Raw genomic sequence first — 16,388 nt, 5'->3', positions numbered from 1 at the left:
GTTAAAAAAATAGAGCATTCCGCCAAAGTAGGTCTTCTCACAAATTATTTACTTAATTAATCTACTTTCCAAATTTGCTAACTAAATGGGTGATGTGTCAACTGCCATCTAATGGCCCTGCAAAGGAACATTAAACTTATTGACACCTCACCCAAGATGTAATCTTTGTAGCTATACTCTAACAAGCATGTTTGAACTCATAAAAAATGTAAGAATATGTGATCAATATGAGAAGGGTGAAAATATAAGAATAATTATCACATAACAAACATATCTACTTTATCTCTAATTTATTTAATTAATAGATCAATATAAGTTAGTAAATAAAAAAAATTATTATGTATTTGAATAGGAATAAAGCAACTATCAATATTTTATATTTAGAATAAAACACTAAAAAATTTATCAGTATACAGTAGAGTCTGTAGGTTATAAGCTGGTGTAAACTTACCAACTAATTTAAAAAGCTTAGATTATTAAATAACTTTGGTTAAATGCACAAACTCTAGCTCAGGTACTATATTAACTTATCAATTACTCTACAAATTTAAAATTATTAAAATTATATTTTTTATATTTTAATAATTAGATATTAGTCAATCGCTCAAATTATATATATATATATATATATATATATATATATATAACAAGATAAATTTTTTTATTAAACATCGACTCTAATATTTGTGAGGAAATTGAACTCATAATTGAAGGAATAAAGTTTTTTTTTATCATTCATGAGCTCAAAGATATGGATTAGACAAATGGCTAATCTTTCTTAGATACAAAGACATTTAGGTTTTACCGAGTTTTTAGTTGTTTAGTCTAGGCTTTAAGCTATATGCATCGTCAAATAATTACTCCGAACTAAACGCCGCTGAGATTTGCTCCAGGTCATTGCGTTACCAAACTGTTTTTCTAAACTAATCACACTATCAAGCCATAGATAGTTAATTAGTAGAAGGAATAAAGTTGGGTGGATGGGAAGTGCTGAGACCGAGCAGTCAACAAAGAGAGAGAAGAGGACGATAAAAGGAACAAAACTCGACCGTTCTAACCGTACGTAGCGTAACCTAGACAAGCAATTATGCGATTATTCCTTCCACTGCATCGGACTGTTCATCGACACGAATCTAACCGCAGTTTCAGCAACCGACGTCTGAGATGTAAATTAAGCATAGAAATGTATATGCGGATGTCTCTACCATTACTTTTGAGGAGGAATGAGAGCTCGTCGTCGAGCTCTTTTGACTGCAATCGCACCCACTCTCGTCAGTCTTCCCGAAAGAAGTAAAAAAATTATTGATTAATTAAAGTGAATTAGACAAAGGAGAAGAGAGAGAAGTGAAAAAAAAACACTCCGATCTCTGTTGACACTCCTCTCTTCCTTCCCCTGCTCCCCCCTCCCCCCTCCTCTCTCTCTCTCTCTCAAGCCCTAGTGGAGGACGAAGGAGACGAAGGAGACGAAGGAGAAGAGATTTCCATCTCTCTCTTGGTCCAAAGATCGAGGTGGTTCGTGATCTGGTGAGAATATCGTCCTGATTTGGTGATTTCCGTAGTCTTTTCTCCCGTGTTAAATCTGGAGATCTTTCTTTGGGTAATTTCTGTACGGAAGGGCCAGTGGTTTGAGCTCGAGCTCGAGCTTGAGCTGAGATTATACTCCAGAAAGCTGTATTTGTTACTCAGATGTTAGCTTTCCCTTTACGGGAGAGAGTTAGAAATCGCTGCAAGATGTGATTTTTATGGTTTTGGTTAAAGTTATGAGTGAATCAGCTGTTAACTTTTAGTTTCCCAAATTTTGCTTCTTTGTTTTTTCTTTTTTCTTTTTGTGTGTGTGCGTGCGCGAAGGAAAGATGTGTGCTTTAAATTACCTTAATGCATTTTGCTGTGCCAGTATATTTATGATGCTGGATATACTAGAGTAAAAAGATTGCTAGCAGGGTATTTCTATTGGCAAAATTTAGGAAGCTTTTGTGGTGACTCGAGGATCTTGCTATGTAACTAGGTACATATGAATTTGGAGGTAAGAGCAGTTGCCTATACTTCCATTAGACTCTGATAGTGCAGTATGCAACAAAACACTTCACCCTCAGTGGCACTCATGCTGTGGTAGAAAGTGAGATCCACCTGAGATCCTGCCTCTTATTTCGTGTAAGATGCATCCAATGCAGGCGATAATCTTTGTTAGTTCACTTTTAATCACTTATTAGGCTTCGTTTGGATTCTAGTTAGGGAATTCCCTATTCTAGATTAAGAACCACTCTAGATTTGTAACCAAATATCAAATTATTTGTATTCTAGACTAGAATACTGTTCATGCTAGTTTGAATGCCTTAGTCTTTTGAAAAGGCCGTTCAAACGCCTTAGCCTTTCTTGCGGAATAGGTGGTCTCAGGCTGGGGCATTTGAACACCTCATTTGAACGGTCTCACAACACTCTATTATTTCGATGTACTACATCCATTAACTCCAAGGGGTATTTTGGTTAATTTACATGAGATATCCTTTAATCTCCACTCCTTAAACTAAAATAAGGAACAATTTAATTTGAATTTATATATCAAATCAAATAGCTCACTTTATGTCACATTAAAGGTAATTATTATATTGCTTTTCTAGTTTATAACCAACACTCTATTTTCCTATTCTAGATTAGAGTTATAATTTTAAGAGTAAGAATGAAAATAACTAACTATATGTGAGAATAATTAAACTAATTTACAACCAAACACTTTTATTTTAGGAGTTTACAACTCTTCTCTTTAATTTTCAGGTAACATGGTGATCTAAGGGTAAATTGCTTGTATGAGGGCAACTCAGTACTTATAAGTACCTGTTTGCCACTCAATGGCTTCAGTTAGTATGGTGCCTGCTTCTGGGCTGAAAAATGCAGGTGGACATACTATCGCCGTTGATAGGTTGCCTGATGAAATGAATGAGATGAAAATTAGAGATGATAAGGTACCTTGAAATGTAACCTACATAAGCTTTCTTCCACTTTTATTTCTGCAGCATTTAAGTAGATATATGTGCTATTCTGCAGGAAGTTGAAGCAACAGTTGTTGATGGAAATGGGACAGAAACAGGTCACATAATTGTAACAACAATTGGTGGTAGAAATGGCCAGCCAAAACAGGTAAATATATTATGAACTACCTTTATCTTTGTTAGTGACTTACAAAATAATTTTATGTTTCTACTTCGCAGATATATTGGTGATGCAATTAGTTCATCTGTTTTCTTCGTCATAGAGTTCTTGGTTGCTTAGGAGGTTATACTGTTGCTAGTCTAGCATGTAGCACAACTTATCCTTATGGTGTCATTTAATAGTAATGATTCTTTGGTCCCAACTATTTGACAATATACATTATCCTCATAATGGAAGATCTTCATTTATTGGCAGACTATCAGCTACATGGCCGAGCGTGTTGTTGGCCATGGATCATTTGGAATAGTTTTCCAGGTTAGTTGTTAGTTTCTTCTGAGGTAAATTATACAATAGGCTCTTCTGTGCAGCTTATACTTCTTTTACTGTAGCAGTTAACATTATAACCATTAGATGGGAAGTCTGATGACATACTGTACGACTTTAAGATTATAACAATCCTTAATCTTTTCCTTGGCAGGCAAAGTGTCTGGAGACAGGTGAGACAGTAGCAATCAAGAAGGTTCTTCAGGACAAGAGGTATAAGAACCGTGAGCTGCAGACCATGCGTCTACTTGACCATCCAAATGTTGTGTCTTTGAAGCACTGTTTCTTTTCAACAACTGAAAAGGAAGAACTTTATCTTAATCTAGTCCTTGAGTATGTCCCTGAGACAGTTCACCGTGTAATCAAGCACTATAACAAGATGAACCAGCGGATGCCATTGATATATGTGAAACTCTACACATACCAGGTAAGAATGAAATTTTGTTAGTAAGCTTTTCAGGATTTAGTATTTAGAAGATCATGTATATGCAAGCTGCTTGCCATAGAATTAATTTCCAGGTAATTATTATTACAACAGAGTAAGGTTGTCTGATGTCTCAAGTAGGGGTAGCTTGATCTGGGCCAGAGGACCTGTCTGAACCTTCATAGAGAAATCAGATTGACTGTACCTTATTGATTAGCTTTAATTCAGGTAGGTTGTAGAATTTGCATCATTCGTGTTTGATAAAGTCTGGTTCAGCAGCATCTACCCAATTATAGCCCGATCAATCCTGTCAGGTCATGTTCCACTTTTTAGCTATAGTCAACAGATTTAATTTTAGGGATTTGTACATAATTGTAACTAAGAACTTTTAAAATACTATAATTGCCACTACATTCTTCAAAATACCACAAATTGCTGACGAAATTATTGAACCCTTTTGAAAATGCCATTGTGATACTTAAATTCTAAGTAATCATAATTAAAACTGAACTTAAATTGTAAAATGACTATTTTATACTTGTAGAAATTACTTATTAAAATGGCTCAAAAGCTATCTAAAGTTAACCAAATCATAGTATAAGAACATAAAATATTTTTAATGTAAGAAAAATCTATAATATATGTTTTGCACTCTAAACTTAAGAAATAAAGGTATTTTACTCATTAGGAATATTCTATGGATATGCTATTAAAAACTAATCATAATGGCAATTTTGAAAGAGTCAAAAGATTTCAGTGGCAATTACGATATTTTAAAGAATGTAATGACGGTAATGATATTTGAGAAGTTTTAAGTGCCAATTATATAAAAAAAAACCCCTTATTTTTATGCGCTTCTCCTGAAATATTCTTTCACAAATTGTCCTTTCATTATTGTCTGACAGAGGAGATTAGTTACTGAAATTCTTGTCTCATGTATTACACTTGAAGCCAAATGGGATCTAAGTAGTCCAATCTTGTAGTGTTTCTACCTGTATAATGCGTTTGATGTTCCCTTTTTTTATGTGTGTTGCAGATCTGCAGAGCACTTGCTTATATTCATGGTAGCATTGGCGTGTGCCACAGAGATATTAAACCGCAAAATCTTTTGGTAAGAGTATTCCTCGTATCTGCATGTTGGGCCTTATGTTTGCATGTTTTTGTTTGTTGGGAGCACAAAATATAACAACATGCTGATCACTTGCCACATCCACTATTTGGAGCTATAAAGAAGGGAATCTTTATACGTAGAAGCCCATCAGTTAGTTCTTTTGTATGTGTTATACAAGTACTACAGCTTAGCATCTTTCTGTTAACACTTAACAGGTCAACCCTCATACGCACCAGCTGAAGCTATGTGACTTTGGAAGTGCAAAAGTTTTGGTATGTTTTGGACCTTTGGTTATCCTAGCCCTTGAGCCATGCATAGTATGTTGTCGAGTATGGCTTGAACCTTCTAATTTATGATTTTGGTGTGATTAGGTGAAAGGAGAACCAAATATCTCCTACATCTGTTCAAGATACTACAGAGCACCTGAGCTTATTTTTGGTGCAACAGAGTACACAACAGCGATTGACATATGGTCTGCTGGCTGTGTTCTTGCCGAGCTCCTGTTGGGCCAGGTAGACTTCCAATTCAAGCTATTCCCTGAAAAAATCGTTCTTATCATCTTGACAATCGCAGCATCTTCATAAAGTTCTTTACAAAAGAAATTTTCATTTTGTTAACAGCCTCTTTTTCCTGGTGAGAGCGGAGTTGATCAACTTGTTGAAATAATTAAGGTGCACATGCTTGCTTATAATCACTGTTTTGTGTACCTATAAACATCAAATATAACAGGTCTATGCTACAGATTCTAGGTACTCCAACAAGAGAAGAAATAAAATGCATGAATCCAAACTACACTGAGTTTAAATTTCCACAAATCAAAGCTCACCCGTGGCATAAGGTTTGAGACCATCCTTTTGTGCATGAAAACATGCACTGTTAAATGTTCCTATCTTACTTTCTTTAATATCGCCAAATATAAAAGTTCAACCAACTATTATTCCACCCTCAGATCTTCCACAAAAGAATGCCACCAGAAGCAGTTGATCTTGTCTCTAGGCTTCTTCAGTACTCACCAAACCTACGGAGCAGTGCAGTAAGTAGATCCTAATCATGTTTTGTGTCGGATGTGCAAGGGTTTATTTTCTTCCCTATAGTTGGATTATAAAGCATCCTCCTTATGTATTTGTTTTTAACATAGTTGGAAGCATTAATCCATCCATTCTTTGATGAGCTTCGGGATACAAATACCCGTCTACCAAATGGTCGATTTATGCCCCCTCTCTTTAACTTCAAGCCTCATGGTAAGCATCATTGAATGATATTCTGATGAACTTGCGAATATCATGTGCAAAATTTTCCCTTGATAAAATTTTCATTGCTTACCTGAAATTTATGACGATGAGCAGAGCTGAAAGGAGTTCCCATGGAGATTGTAGTGAAGTTAATCCCGGAGCATGCTAGGAAGCAATGCCCCTTCCTAGGGCTGTAATCTATCTGGTGGCAATCAGATAATATAACACTCCTCATGTAGCTAAGTGCAGTACAAAAGGAAAAATCTACTCCTATGAGTTTGGTGAGTTATGCATCTTTTACCTTGTTGAACCCTTGCTTCTTTCTGATGTTATGTATGTCTTGCCATCACTGCCTGGTTCAAAGGCAGGTTTTAAAGGGCCTGCTTGTGGATTTCCCAGAATCTAGATGGCTTACTTCCACAAACCTCTACTTTCATCAAGTATTAATAGATCCATCTTTGGCTAAATCTTTAGGGTTTGTGCTGTGCTTGTTCCAGGACTAAAATGTCAGTTCTGATCTGCTGTAATTTGGTTATTATCTATTGTCTTCCATATATATATGCAAGCCCGATTCATATGCAAGGAGTTGACATACTAACAAGCATATTACTGTTCTATATATATATATATATATCGATGCAATTACTTGTTACTTAATCCGGTTCCTTGTATCTGAGTTTCATACTGAACTAACTAAACACATAATTAACCTAAACCATCTCCTGTTTCAAGTCCAATTTAGTGTATTTTTGGATCTAATTTGCTATAAATATCAGGTAAGAATGGAAACCCAAATTTTAGATACAGTCAATCACCCTAAAATAAAAGTAAAAGTGAGATGTTTAACCTTGAGATATCTAAGGAATAAGGTTTCTAAACCCCTTGCAATTAAATTTATTGCATCACCATTTTATTGGTATATTCAACACCAATCTGAAAGCTAGGGTGGACATGTCAATGGTTTTGTTCTGATTACTTGCATCTAACTGTGAACATGGATTCTGACCATCTCCAAGAAAGTTTGAAAAAAAGGCTTAATATGGTGTGGAGGACTTCTTCCATGAGATTGGGAGTATTGTTTGATTCTTATTATTTAACTAAATTTGTTTTCCCTTTTGTTATTTCTCCCATACTAGAACGATGCAATTTATGCTGTTTGTTTGTAGCATACCCAGCTAGAACTTGGATATAAAATTATAATTATGCATAATTTATAATCTAATTCTTATCATTAGCTAAAGTTCCTTAAACAATTAAAGAAATTTTTTTTGGGGTCAAAGCAGGGTTAAACTGAAATTAGTATCAACAGATAGAAAGTTTTTTTTTAATAGAGAAGTAAGAGCTTTAATAGTCTCCCATTAAATAGGGATGACTCTAGAATTCAAATCGGAAACCTTTTATATAATATGAATCCTTTTGACAAACTAAGTACTATCCTATTGACACCAACAGATGGAAAGCTAGTCAAACTTTCTTCCAATTTTTAACATAATCTTTGGATCCCCAATGAAATTATGCTGCATGACTCTAGTAGAAGTAAGTCCTCAGTGCCTCCAAAATTACCCCAGGATGGTGTTCAATTTGGCAAAATTACTTTGCCAGGGAGAAGTGGGTAGTTCTGGTATATCAAATGTAGTTTAATTGTTGAGTTCTATTAATACTACGACAAATATTATAAGTTTTATTCTCTTATTAATGAATATTGGGATTGATATTTAATGAATTTTTTACTAAAGTTGCTATCGGTGGAAGTCCTCGTGATCTATAAAATAAAGGAAAAAGAGAAAAAAAAAAAAAGCTAAAGAAATTTTTTTGTAATCATGAACAGAGGACCCATAAAGAATCCATTGCCGACTTGCATTCCTAAATATAATGGCGGTGGCCGTACCATCGCCGACATCAATACCTTTATTTAGGCCTTGGTCTGCTTAGGACTTAGCAGTGGGATTGTGGGTGTTAGGAAACAACCATATTCTTTCATTTTTAGTGTTCATGTGTTCTTCTCTTCCTTTCCTTTTTCTAATCTTAAGAATATTAGAAGTTAATAATTTTTTGATAATTATGTCGTATATAATCACATATTTTAGAGAAATTGATCAAAAACACTATGTTTTACGTCTATGAACATTCTACTATATGGATATTTTTTATTCTATCTGAATATCATACTTAAAATGCTTCGAAAATATTGCGCTAAATTTCTCCCATAAAAAATAATATTTCGTTACTCTTTGAAATTATTATAAAAAAATAAAACCTCTAAAGCACCCCCTCATTTGAATCTAGGAAAATAATTATTCAAGGCTGCTAAGGTTATTTTGTATCTTTAGTTAGATTTAACTCATCTATATAGTAATTGATTCATTACCAAAACTAATAACATAATATTTTTAAGTAAAATGCAAGAGTCAAATGATAATAAAAGTATAAAAAAAAAAATGGTGTATTTTTCAAGTGAATATGTTATCAAGCATATCCTTATAATAATCAAGGATAAATTTGCTAATGATTCTATTAAAAATTATAAATAAAAATGACTCAAAAAATTATGATATAGAAGATGAAAAAGTTTCACGGGCATGTTAAGCCAAAACTCCTAATGTAGGCCACATTAACTAAGAGAAATCTTTCTGATTAACAGGTAAAAAGTTGCTAGGGTAGGTTAAGATCCTCCTCCACTGCATGCTATCTTTTCACTTAGTGGTTGGCCCAACAAGGATTGGAGATTAAAAGAAGAAAATTTTAAAGTTGTTTGAACAATCTGCTGCCTTTTTATGATCCACCTCCTTTGTTGTCCTCTTATCTGTCTCTGTTCCCATTTGCAACTCCAGTATGACATCGCTTTACCCAGACCCGTGATTAAAAAGAAGCTCACTTTAATGAACTCAGAGAGAGAGAGAGAGAGAGAGAGTTAAATTTCAGGAATGTTCATGTGTGGCAGAGGCCCTTTTTGTACCAATGAGCCTCTCTCACTCCAATGCATTCAGGGAAGAGCCAGTATATTCAGGGGGCTTTTAAATTTTAATTTGTATTATTTGGATAAGATTTCTATCTCTTAGATAGAGTAGCAGGAAACTATTTGTGTGGATGTTTCTTCTCCTCTAAATATTAAAACAAGTATATATATATATATATATGCTAATTTACACACTTACTAAGATATTTGAACTGAGAGAAAATCACAGCTCTAAAATTTTTATTTTTCAATAAATTCCAACTTGGGAGATCTCCAAATTTGCTGAAACCTTCTCCCTCATTTGGATATTCTCCTGTAAATTGTAATCATAGAAACTTATATGCAGCAACCAACAATTATGAGTTACTAATAGTGTCCCAGTCTATTGCAATTCAAACCCACTCCTAAGCCATTCAATACACACTAGTTAATACCCTACAACCAAGCCTCATTATCTGATATAAATTGCTTGATTAATAGCAACCATTACTCCCACCAAACACACATACTTAAGAACAAACAAAAGGGCCAAATTTGCAAATATATCAAATGAGTGAAACTGCAAAAAGTACTTCCCTTCCCTTCCCTCCTCCTTTTCTTATATATATATATATATAGGTTCTAATAGGAATTGCAGGCCCGTGACCTTTTAAACTTTGTCGTCTCTTTGTTTCCACCTCTGGCTCTAATCTGAGCCACAAGCAGCTAAAGTACAGCATTAGCTGGTTCACGGGACTCTCTCTCTCCCTCTGCCAAACCTCCATCTCACTCTCACCACACCCTTTACATTTCTCTATTACTCTCACTTCTTCTCTTTCCTTCTCTCTCTCTCTCATGTTATGCTTCCATCTTGTTCTCTCTTTCTTTGTGCAAATGTAATATCCTATGTCTCTACTCTGATGACTACTCTACCCCTTCTCATGTGCCCAAATATGCCACCTTAGTATATGTTTATGATTACTAATCTCACCCTGTGACTTACTTAAGTCTTGATTCTTTTAAGCAAATAAAGTGATCCTTTGTTTTTAGGTTCTTTGACTCCATATAATTAGTACTTTACTAACATCTTTTTTGCTGAAATCTAAAATATGAAAACATTCACAGTTTTTTTACGTTGATTGACATTGTTAACATAGCAGAGTTCTACAAGAACAAGATGTCTCAAATATTTTGAAGTAGTTGATTAGTTTTTATACATTTCCTTTTTGCCCATTATCCATCCAAGGGAAGAGCAAGAGGCCAAGAAGGCTACAATAGTGACTTGTGAAGCTCTAGAAGTTTCTTACTCTCTAACAATTAGCATAATCCTTCATCCCATTTTTATCAACTGGCCAACCTGATAGATTCTAAGTTAATTATTATGAGGAATTCAAGGCAGAGGTAGATGGTCTTTGTCATTCTTGGACCAACAAGGTCACACTGAAACATAACACGAGAGAGAGAGAGAGAGAGAGAGAGAGAGAGAGAGAGAGAGAGAGAGAGAGAGAGAGAGAGAGAGAGAGAAATCTCTTAAGAGATTCATGTGAAGTAGTGAATGAGGACAAGAGAATGATGCTCCAATCACTACAAAGTTAGATGTGCATGTCACCCCTTGATGGGTCCCTTTGACTCCCCTTTATTAACACCTCAAATGCCTCTCTTCACTTCCCTCCTCTTATCCCTCTCCATCCATTTCAAATACTATGAGCTCCTGAACTAGCACTCCACCTTATAAACCAAAATTTTCTCTTCTTCAGATCAATGGCGACCGCGATCCTTCGCGGGCCGTCGTCGTCTTCCATTTTGATCATGATCATAATTCTCTTATCGATGTCTCGAATCTCGAATGCTAGAACGCACTATCACAAGCACAAGAGCCGCCACAAGCATGGTGTCAATAATCCCAATTACATATCTCACCCCCCTGCTGCTTCCCCTGCTGAGCCACCTTCCTCTAGTGACCATCTAAGTAACATTTCTAGCCCAGAGCCGCCTTGTGTGTTCAATGTGAGAGATTTTGGAGCACTTGGCAATGGAAATAGTGATGATACGCAAGCATTCCGGGCAGCTTGGAAGACGGCGTGCGCCGTTGAATCTGCCGTCCTCCTCGTGCCCGACGGCGTGTTCATGGTCACTTCGACCATCTTTTCTGGCCCGTGCCAGCGCGGGCTAGTCTTTCAAGTAAGCTAGTACCTCTTCTTTTTGTATTATTTTTATTAGTACATTTCTTGGATTGAATTTTTATAGAAGATGTGTGGATTGGAGTTCAGGTGGATGGAGTGTTGATGCCGCCCGATGGGCCCGACTGCTGGCCGGCGTCGGACAGCAGACGGCAGTGGATCGTGTTCTATAGAGCTGATGGCATGACGCTTAGAGGAGAAGGCACAATTGAAGGCAATGGAGAAGAGTGGTGGAATCTTCCATGCAAACCACACAGAGTATGATATACACACACATATGCTTCTACTACTAATCTATACTTGTAGCACGTCTCATAGAGAGCTAAAACTGGGATCTGATTCCATTTCAGGGTCCAAATGGATCCACATTGCCTGGACCTTGTGATAGTCCTGCAGTAAGAACCAAACTCATGCACTCACTTCAAATATAATATTTTTTTCAGTTCAATGTTACAATGATGGCCTAATTTTGTAACTTTCTTCAGTTGATTAGATTCTTCATGAGTTATAATGTCACTGTAAAGGATCTACGAATCGAGAACAGCCCACAGTTTCATATCAAATTCGACGGCTGTGAAGGGGTACATATTGAAGGCTTATCGATAAACTCCCCTGCCTTCAGTCCTAACACCGATGGCATCCACATTGAGAACACTAAATCTGTTGCCATCTACAATTCCGTGATCAGAAATGGTAGTCGTAAATCACCATAACCAACGGTGTAACGTTTATTCTAATCAGTATGTTGCAATTTGAATCAAGTGTTTGATGAAATGCCTCTCAGGTGATGACTGCATCTCCATAGGCCCCGGCTGTTCTCATGCCATCATAGAAAACGTAACATGCGGTCCTGGCCATGGCATAAGGTGCGGTGGGCTAGTAATACTCTTTCTATTGCCTTTCATAACAATCTAATCCCTTGGTGCTCTGGCTAATATGGAGAGCTCATATTGCAGCATTGGTAGCCTCGGCGTTCACAATTCGCAGGCGTGCGTCTCAAACATAACGGTACGTAATGCGAGGATCAAGAACTCCGACAATGGGGTCAGGATCAAGACATGGCAGGGCGGCACGGGCTCGGTGTCGAGCATCAGCTTCGAAAACATCCTCATGGACAATGTGAGGAACTGCATCATGATAGACCAGTACTACTGCCTAAGTAAGCAGTGCATGAATCAGACGTCGGCGGTCTACGTATCGGACGTCTCGTATACGAACATAAAGGGGACTTACGACGTAAAGAGTCCGCCGATACACTTTGCTTGCAGTGATACAATTGCATGCACTGATATAACTATGTCTGAGGTAGAGTTACTGCCATTTGAAGGGGAAATGGTGGATGATCCCTTTTGCTGGAATGCATATGGGGTCTTGCAAACACTCACAATTCCTCCGATATACTGCTTGCAGGAAGGGAGGCCTGAGTCTCTCCAAGAGAAGCTTATCACTGGTTGCTGAACATTTTTGATTCAGCTACAGCAATTAAAAGGAGGATAACAAACACATGTATAAATGGTCAAAGCTCAAGAGCCATGCAATGAGTTCTCATCTTTCATATATTTATTTTTTCTCTTGGGAGTAAACCATCATGGGGATTGTGATTATGTTGAGGCATCTAACAAACTTTTGCTCAATTTGAAAGCTCTCAATGAAAATTTTGATCATCTCTTGTGTCTATGGAACTTCATACATTTTGACAAACTCTCGTTGTTATCTTTGGACGAAAAAAATAATATATATATATATAAAGGGATTAAATGTCACAAATAAAAAAGTTAGTCACTTTGAATTTTGGCCAAATTATAAGGAGGTAAAATATAACTTTTTTTTCCTAATGTTTATGGGCTTTGATTGCAGAGAGAGTTCGTCAGAAAATCTGAGGAGGACCTCAATCTCATTCCACTATATAAATGGTTTTTTTTATTGAAAATTTCGAGAAAAATTCTTCAACTCCACCCCTGTTTTTTTTTTTCAAACTCACCAAAAATACCCTTCTCTGGGTACTTTAAAACATCCAATAACGCAATAACAACTACAAGGGACACATAGAGTTATTTTTTGGTATTTTATTCAAAATGCAAGGGTCATATTAAAATTAGAAAAATCATAAGGTGTAAAATATAATAAGTACATTAAAATGTAAATTACATATTGCCCCAGGGTAATTTTGGGCATTACCACAGGGGTCATTTATAATTAATTTATCCAATCATATCTAGTATGAGTTTCGATGTCGGATTATTGTCGGATTCGGATCTTGGAAAAGCCGACCCGCATTTGAGCTGATATCCTCTCCGTCAAAAGCATTAGCCACGCCGTATACTCTCCTCTTCCCGTCTTCCCACCGCGCCGCCTCCGCCGCCGCCGCTTTTAAAGGTAGAACCTTCTATCTCTAACCCCTAATACCGTTGAACTCTACTAATCCCCTATTGATGAAGCCGGAGCCCTAGATATGTTGTTCCTTCGTTTCTTGTTCAAAGTCTTGAACGGATCTCAAAAAGTTTTTAGTTAATTTTGACGATTAGATGTTTGATGTTTTGTCGCAAAGGGAAAGGAAGAGATGCCTTCGCTTCAGACGGCATTGCCCCCTGAGCTTGCGGATAATGTCATCAGGGTGGGGGTTTATAACTAATTCTTTTCTTCTTACTCTTAATGTAAAGATGATTTTTTTTTTTTCACATTTGTGATCCTAACCTTGTTTGTGCTTTTTTGCTTTTAGTTGTACCGTGAGTGCCTTAGGAGAGCTCGATTCATTGGTCACCAGGTATGCAATAAATGCTGCTTCTTTTATCCTATTAATATGTTCAATGAATTGGAATTAGTTGATGCTAACTCAAACACATGTTGGAATATTCATCTCGGTTGGTTCTTGTAATCGGATCTTTCACTGGTAAACATGGAAAGTAGATGACCAAAATTTTGATGATCTATGTTTCGTACCTTGATAGATAAATAAATAGGGAAGAGCATTTTGTTGGTCTACTATAATGGTTGAAAGAAGCAAGTTTCGTGCGCTCATAGTTGTAATAATCTATAAAGTAAAAGTTCTCCCTCACTACCACCTTACCTAAATTGCATTTGCAACTTAAAGTCTTTTTGCAGTGCCATCTAAATCAATGACATGTTTGAAAGAATTGAGTGGAGAATACTAATTACAGAAATATAAGATTTGCATGCATATTATACTTTCTATATGGAGAGAATTGTATGGCTTGTAGAAAATCATGAAGATATGATTGAGATTGATATCAAATCTAAAGATTGCTTAGTATGCTTAACAATGTTTACTATTAAAGGGGTCTTTAGTCCGGCCTTAGCCCCTGGCTGAATTGTCATGCTCTCTATTATTACGTGATTACAAGTGCAAACAGTGAACCTATTTAGGAGGGATTGTGCCGTCTGTTTCATTATGCCCGTGTTTTCTCTCTTCTTCCCCTCCCTCAGTAACTATAAGATCAGTTTTTTTTCCCCCCTCCACCAGCTCTGTTTAAAATATTGACCTGAAATTACTTAAATATATCCTTCAATTGTTATCGCTAGTAGGTTTCTTTCTTCAAAACGATTAAGTTAGAGGTTAGTAGGAAGTTCATCTTTTATTTACTGCTCCTCGTAGGGTTACTTACTGCTCCTAGGGCTCTTTAAGAAACTAATTTAGTATTCAAATATGTCATGAGGATGGAAGCAAAACTGAATTTTATATATATCGGTACATTGCATGTTAGGAAATAATTGGTCTTTTTACGGTCTATAATTCATGGAATTAAGAAACATGGGTCATATTTTGTAGAACAGACAACATGAGATATAGAATACTGTTATCTTGAAAATTACTAACCGGTCAGGAGTGTATGAAGGTACTATCCAGGTCAAAATTTCTAACTGGTCTGGAGTGTATGAAGGTACTATCCGGGTCCAGATCTTATACAATCATGTGAAACTTCGCAGGATAGGTTGTCTTGCATTGCCATTTAGCTGGAATATGTAAAAGGAGCATGTTATCATGCAGACTGCTTATTTGACTTTGTTCATGCTGGGTTAGCTGAGTAGTCAGTTGCATTGGCCTATAAGCTATGTGTGGGGGGATATCCACACTGATAGTTGATTCTTTTCTTGTCTCATTATGCAACATGACCTCCTTGGTTCCCTGGTGATCGAGCATCAACCTTGACCTTTTATGGCTGGTTGCACTTTGGTAGCCCATTAGATCAACTATAGCCTATATGCCTTGTTAACCGCTTAGGAACCAAATAAGGTACATTGTAGGGATTGACCACTATAATTGCATCCCACCTTCCGTAAGCTCCATTAATCTAATAATCCCAATCTTAATTTCCCTTACTGTGTCAATTTGATCTGGTTATCCTAACTATTAGTTGCCTGAATTACCACCTTCTTTGCAGCAACACAATACTGAGCTTCTTGTTGGTATGGTGAGACAGCAATTCAGGAAGCACATGCATGAAACTGATCCGGAAAAGATACAGAAGTTAAAGGATGAGTAAGCTGCTGCACTCCCTTTCTTCTTAAAACACTAATCACTATTTATAAGTTCACATAGGCAATTGCCTATTGCAATGGGGCACCTTTTTATGGTTCTGAATATAACTGCCTACTACTTCGCAGTGCGGCGAGGGGCCTTATCAATCATATGCTTTATGAATCTGAGAAGATGTCTGGTCGCAAGTTCTCTGGTTCCAAATAAGTGACGGAAAATTTCACTGTATACTTGCTCAATGAATAATCGCAAGTGGCAGCTTTGCTTAATCCATTGCTACAGAATCGCTGTATTTTTCTTTAATTGTCATATTCTAGTCTGGAAGATTTTGATCTCAAATGTGATAACTTCCGTATCTGTAACAGCTATAACCCAGTTAAATCCAGTTTGGTCTTGGTTCGTCAGTGCAGATAACTATGTAATGTGCATATATCTTCAAGGAACTGTATGAGAGTCAGAAGCTTAGTGGAATTCTACCCCCAACTCATCGGTGAACTGCTGTTCATCTCATTACTCCTTGAAAACTGATGGGCAGAAGAG

General features: G+C 36.6%; 3 protein-coding genes across 3 annotated transcripts; all 3 read left to right on the top strand.

The window, feature by feature from the left end:
* The first annotated feature begins 1,239 nt into the window (after positions 1–1,239).
* Positions 1,240–6,705, top strand: LOC140799255 (shaggy-related protein kinase alpha-like). Its single transcript, XM_073153472.1, has 13 exons — positions 1,240–1,524; positions 2,773–2,960; positions 3,043–3,135; positions 3,403–3,462; positions 3,626–3,898; positions 4,932–5,006; positions 5,222–5,278; positions 5,378–5,518; positions 5,627–5,677; positions 5,749–5,844; positions 5,956–6,039; positions 6,145–6,247; positions 6,353–6,705. The coding sequence occupies exons 2-13, from the start codon at positions 2,847–2,849 to the stop codon at positions 6,433–6,435; spliced, it is 1,230 nt and encodes a 409-aa protein (XP_073009573.1). The 5' UTR covers positions 1,240–1,524; positions 2,773–2,846; the 3' UTR covers positions 6,436–6,705.
* Positions 6,706–10,806: 4,101 nt separating this feature from the next.
* LOC140799013 (polygalacturonase At1g48100-like) lies at positions 10,807–13,017 on the top strand. Its single transcript, XM_073153109.1, has 6 exons — positions 10,807–11,354; positions 11,444–11,611; positions 11,704–11,748; positions 11,839–12,046; positions 12,138–12,219; positions 12,310–13,017. Exons 1-6 carry the CDS (start codon positions 10,935–10,937, stop codon positions 12,809–12,811), a joined length of 1,425 nt encoding a protein of 474 aa, XP_073009210.1. The 5' UTR covers positions 10,807–10,934; the 3' UTR covers positions 12,812–13,017.
* Positions 13,018–13,636: 619 nt separating this feature from the next.
* LOC140798851 (uncharacterized) lies at positions 13,637–16,252 on the top strand. Its single transcript, XM_073152936.1, has 5 exons — positions 13,637–13,729; positions 13,902–13,967; positions 14,073–14,117; positions 15,754–15,851; positions 15,977–16,252. The coding sequence occupies exons 2-5, from the start codon at positions 13,914–13,916 to the stop codon at positions 16,053–16,055; spliced, it is 276 nt and encodes a 91-aa protein (XP_073009037.1). The 5' UTR covers positions 13,637–13,729; positions 13,902–13,913; the 3' UTR covers positions 16,056–16,252.
* Positions 16,253–16,388: the final 136 nt, after the last annotated feature.

This window comes from Typha latifolia, chromosome 12 (assembly GCF_019914945.1).
Source record: "Typha latifolia isolate L0001 chromosome 12, TyphaL0001v2, whole genome shotgun sequence".
Taxonomy (NCBI): Eukaryota; Viridiplantae; Streptophyta; class Magnoliopsida; order Poales; family Typhaceae; genus Typha; species Typha latifolia.
The sequence above is the reverse complement of the archived record's forward strand: the minus strand, read 5'-3'. Positions and strand labels throughout refer to the sequence as shown.

Coding starts and splice junctions, on each gene's coding strand:
- LOC140799255 (XM_073153472.1), top strand. CDS start 2,847: ATGGCTTCAGTTAGTATGGTGCCTGCTTCTGGGCTGAAAAATGCAGGT. Junction 5,279..5,377: donor TTGGAAGTGCAAAAGTTTTG/GTATGTTTTGGA, acceptor TGGTGTGATTAG/GTGAAAGGAGAACCAAATAT. Junction 5,845..5,955: donor AAGCTCACCCGTGGCATAAG/GTTTGAGACCAT, acceptor TTCCACCCTCAG/ATCTTCCACAAAAGAATGCC.
- LOC140798851 (XM_073152936.1), top strand. CDS start 13,914: ATGCCTTCGCTTCAGACGGCATTGCCCCCTGAGCTTGCGGATAATGTC. Junction 14,118..15,753: donor CTCGATTCATTGGTCACCAG/GTATGCAATAAA, acceptor CCTTCTTTGCAG/CAACACAATACTGAGCTTCT. Junction 15,852..15,976: donor ATACAGAAGTTAAAGGATGA/GTAAGCTGCTGC, acceptor ACTACTTCGCAG/TGCGGCGAGGGGCCTTATCA.
- LOC140799013 (XM_073153109.1), top strand. CDS start 10,935: ATGGCGACCGCGATCCTTCGCGGGCCGTCGTCGTCTTCCATTTTGATC. Junction 11,355..11,443: donor AGCGCGGGCTAGTCTTTCAA/GTAAGCTAGTAC, acceptor ATTGGAGTTCAG/GTGGATGGAGTGTTGATGCC. Junction 11,612..11,703: donor TTCCATGCAAACCACACAGA/GTATGATATACA, acceptor ATTCCATTTCAG/GGTCCAAATGGATCCACATT.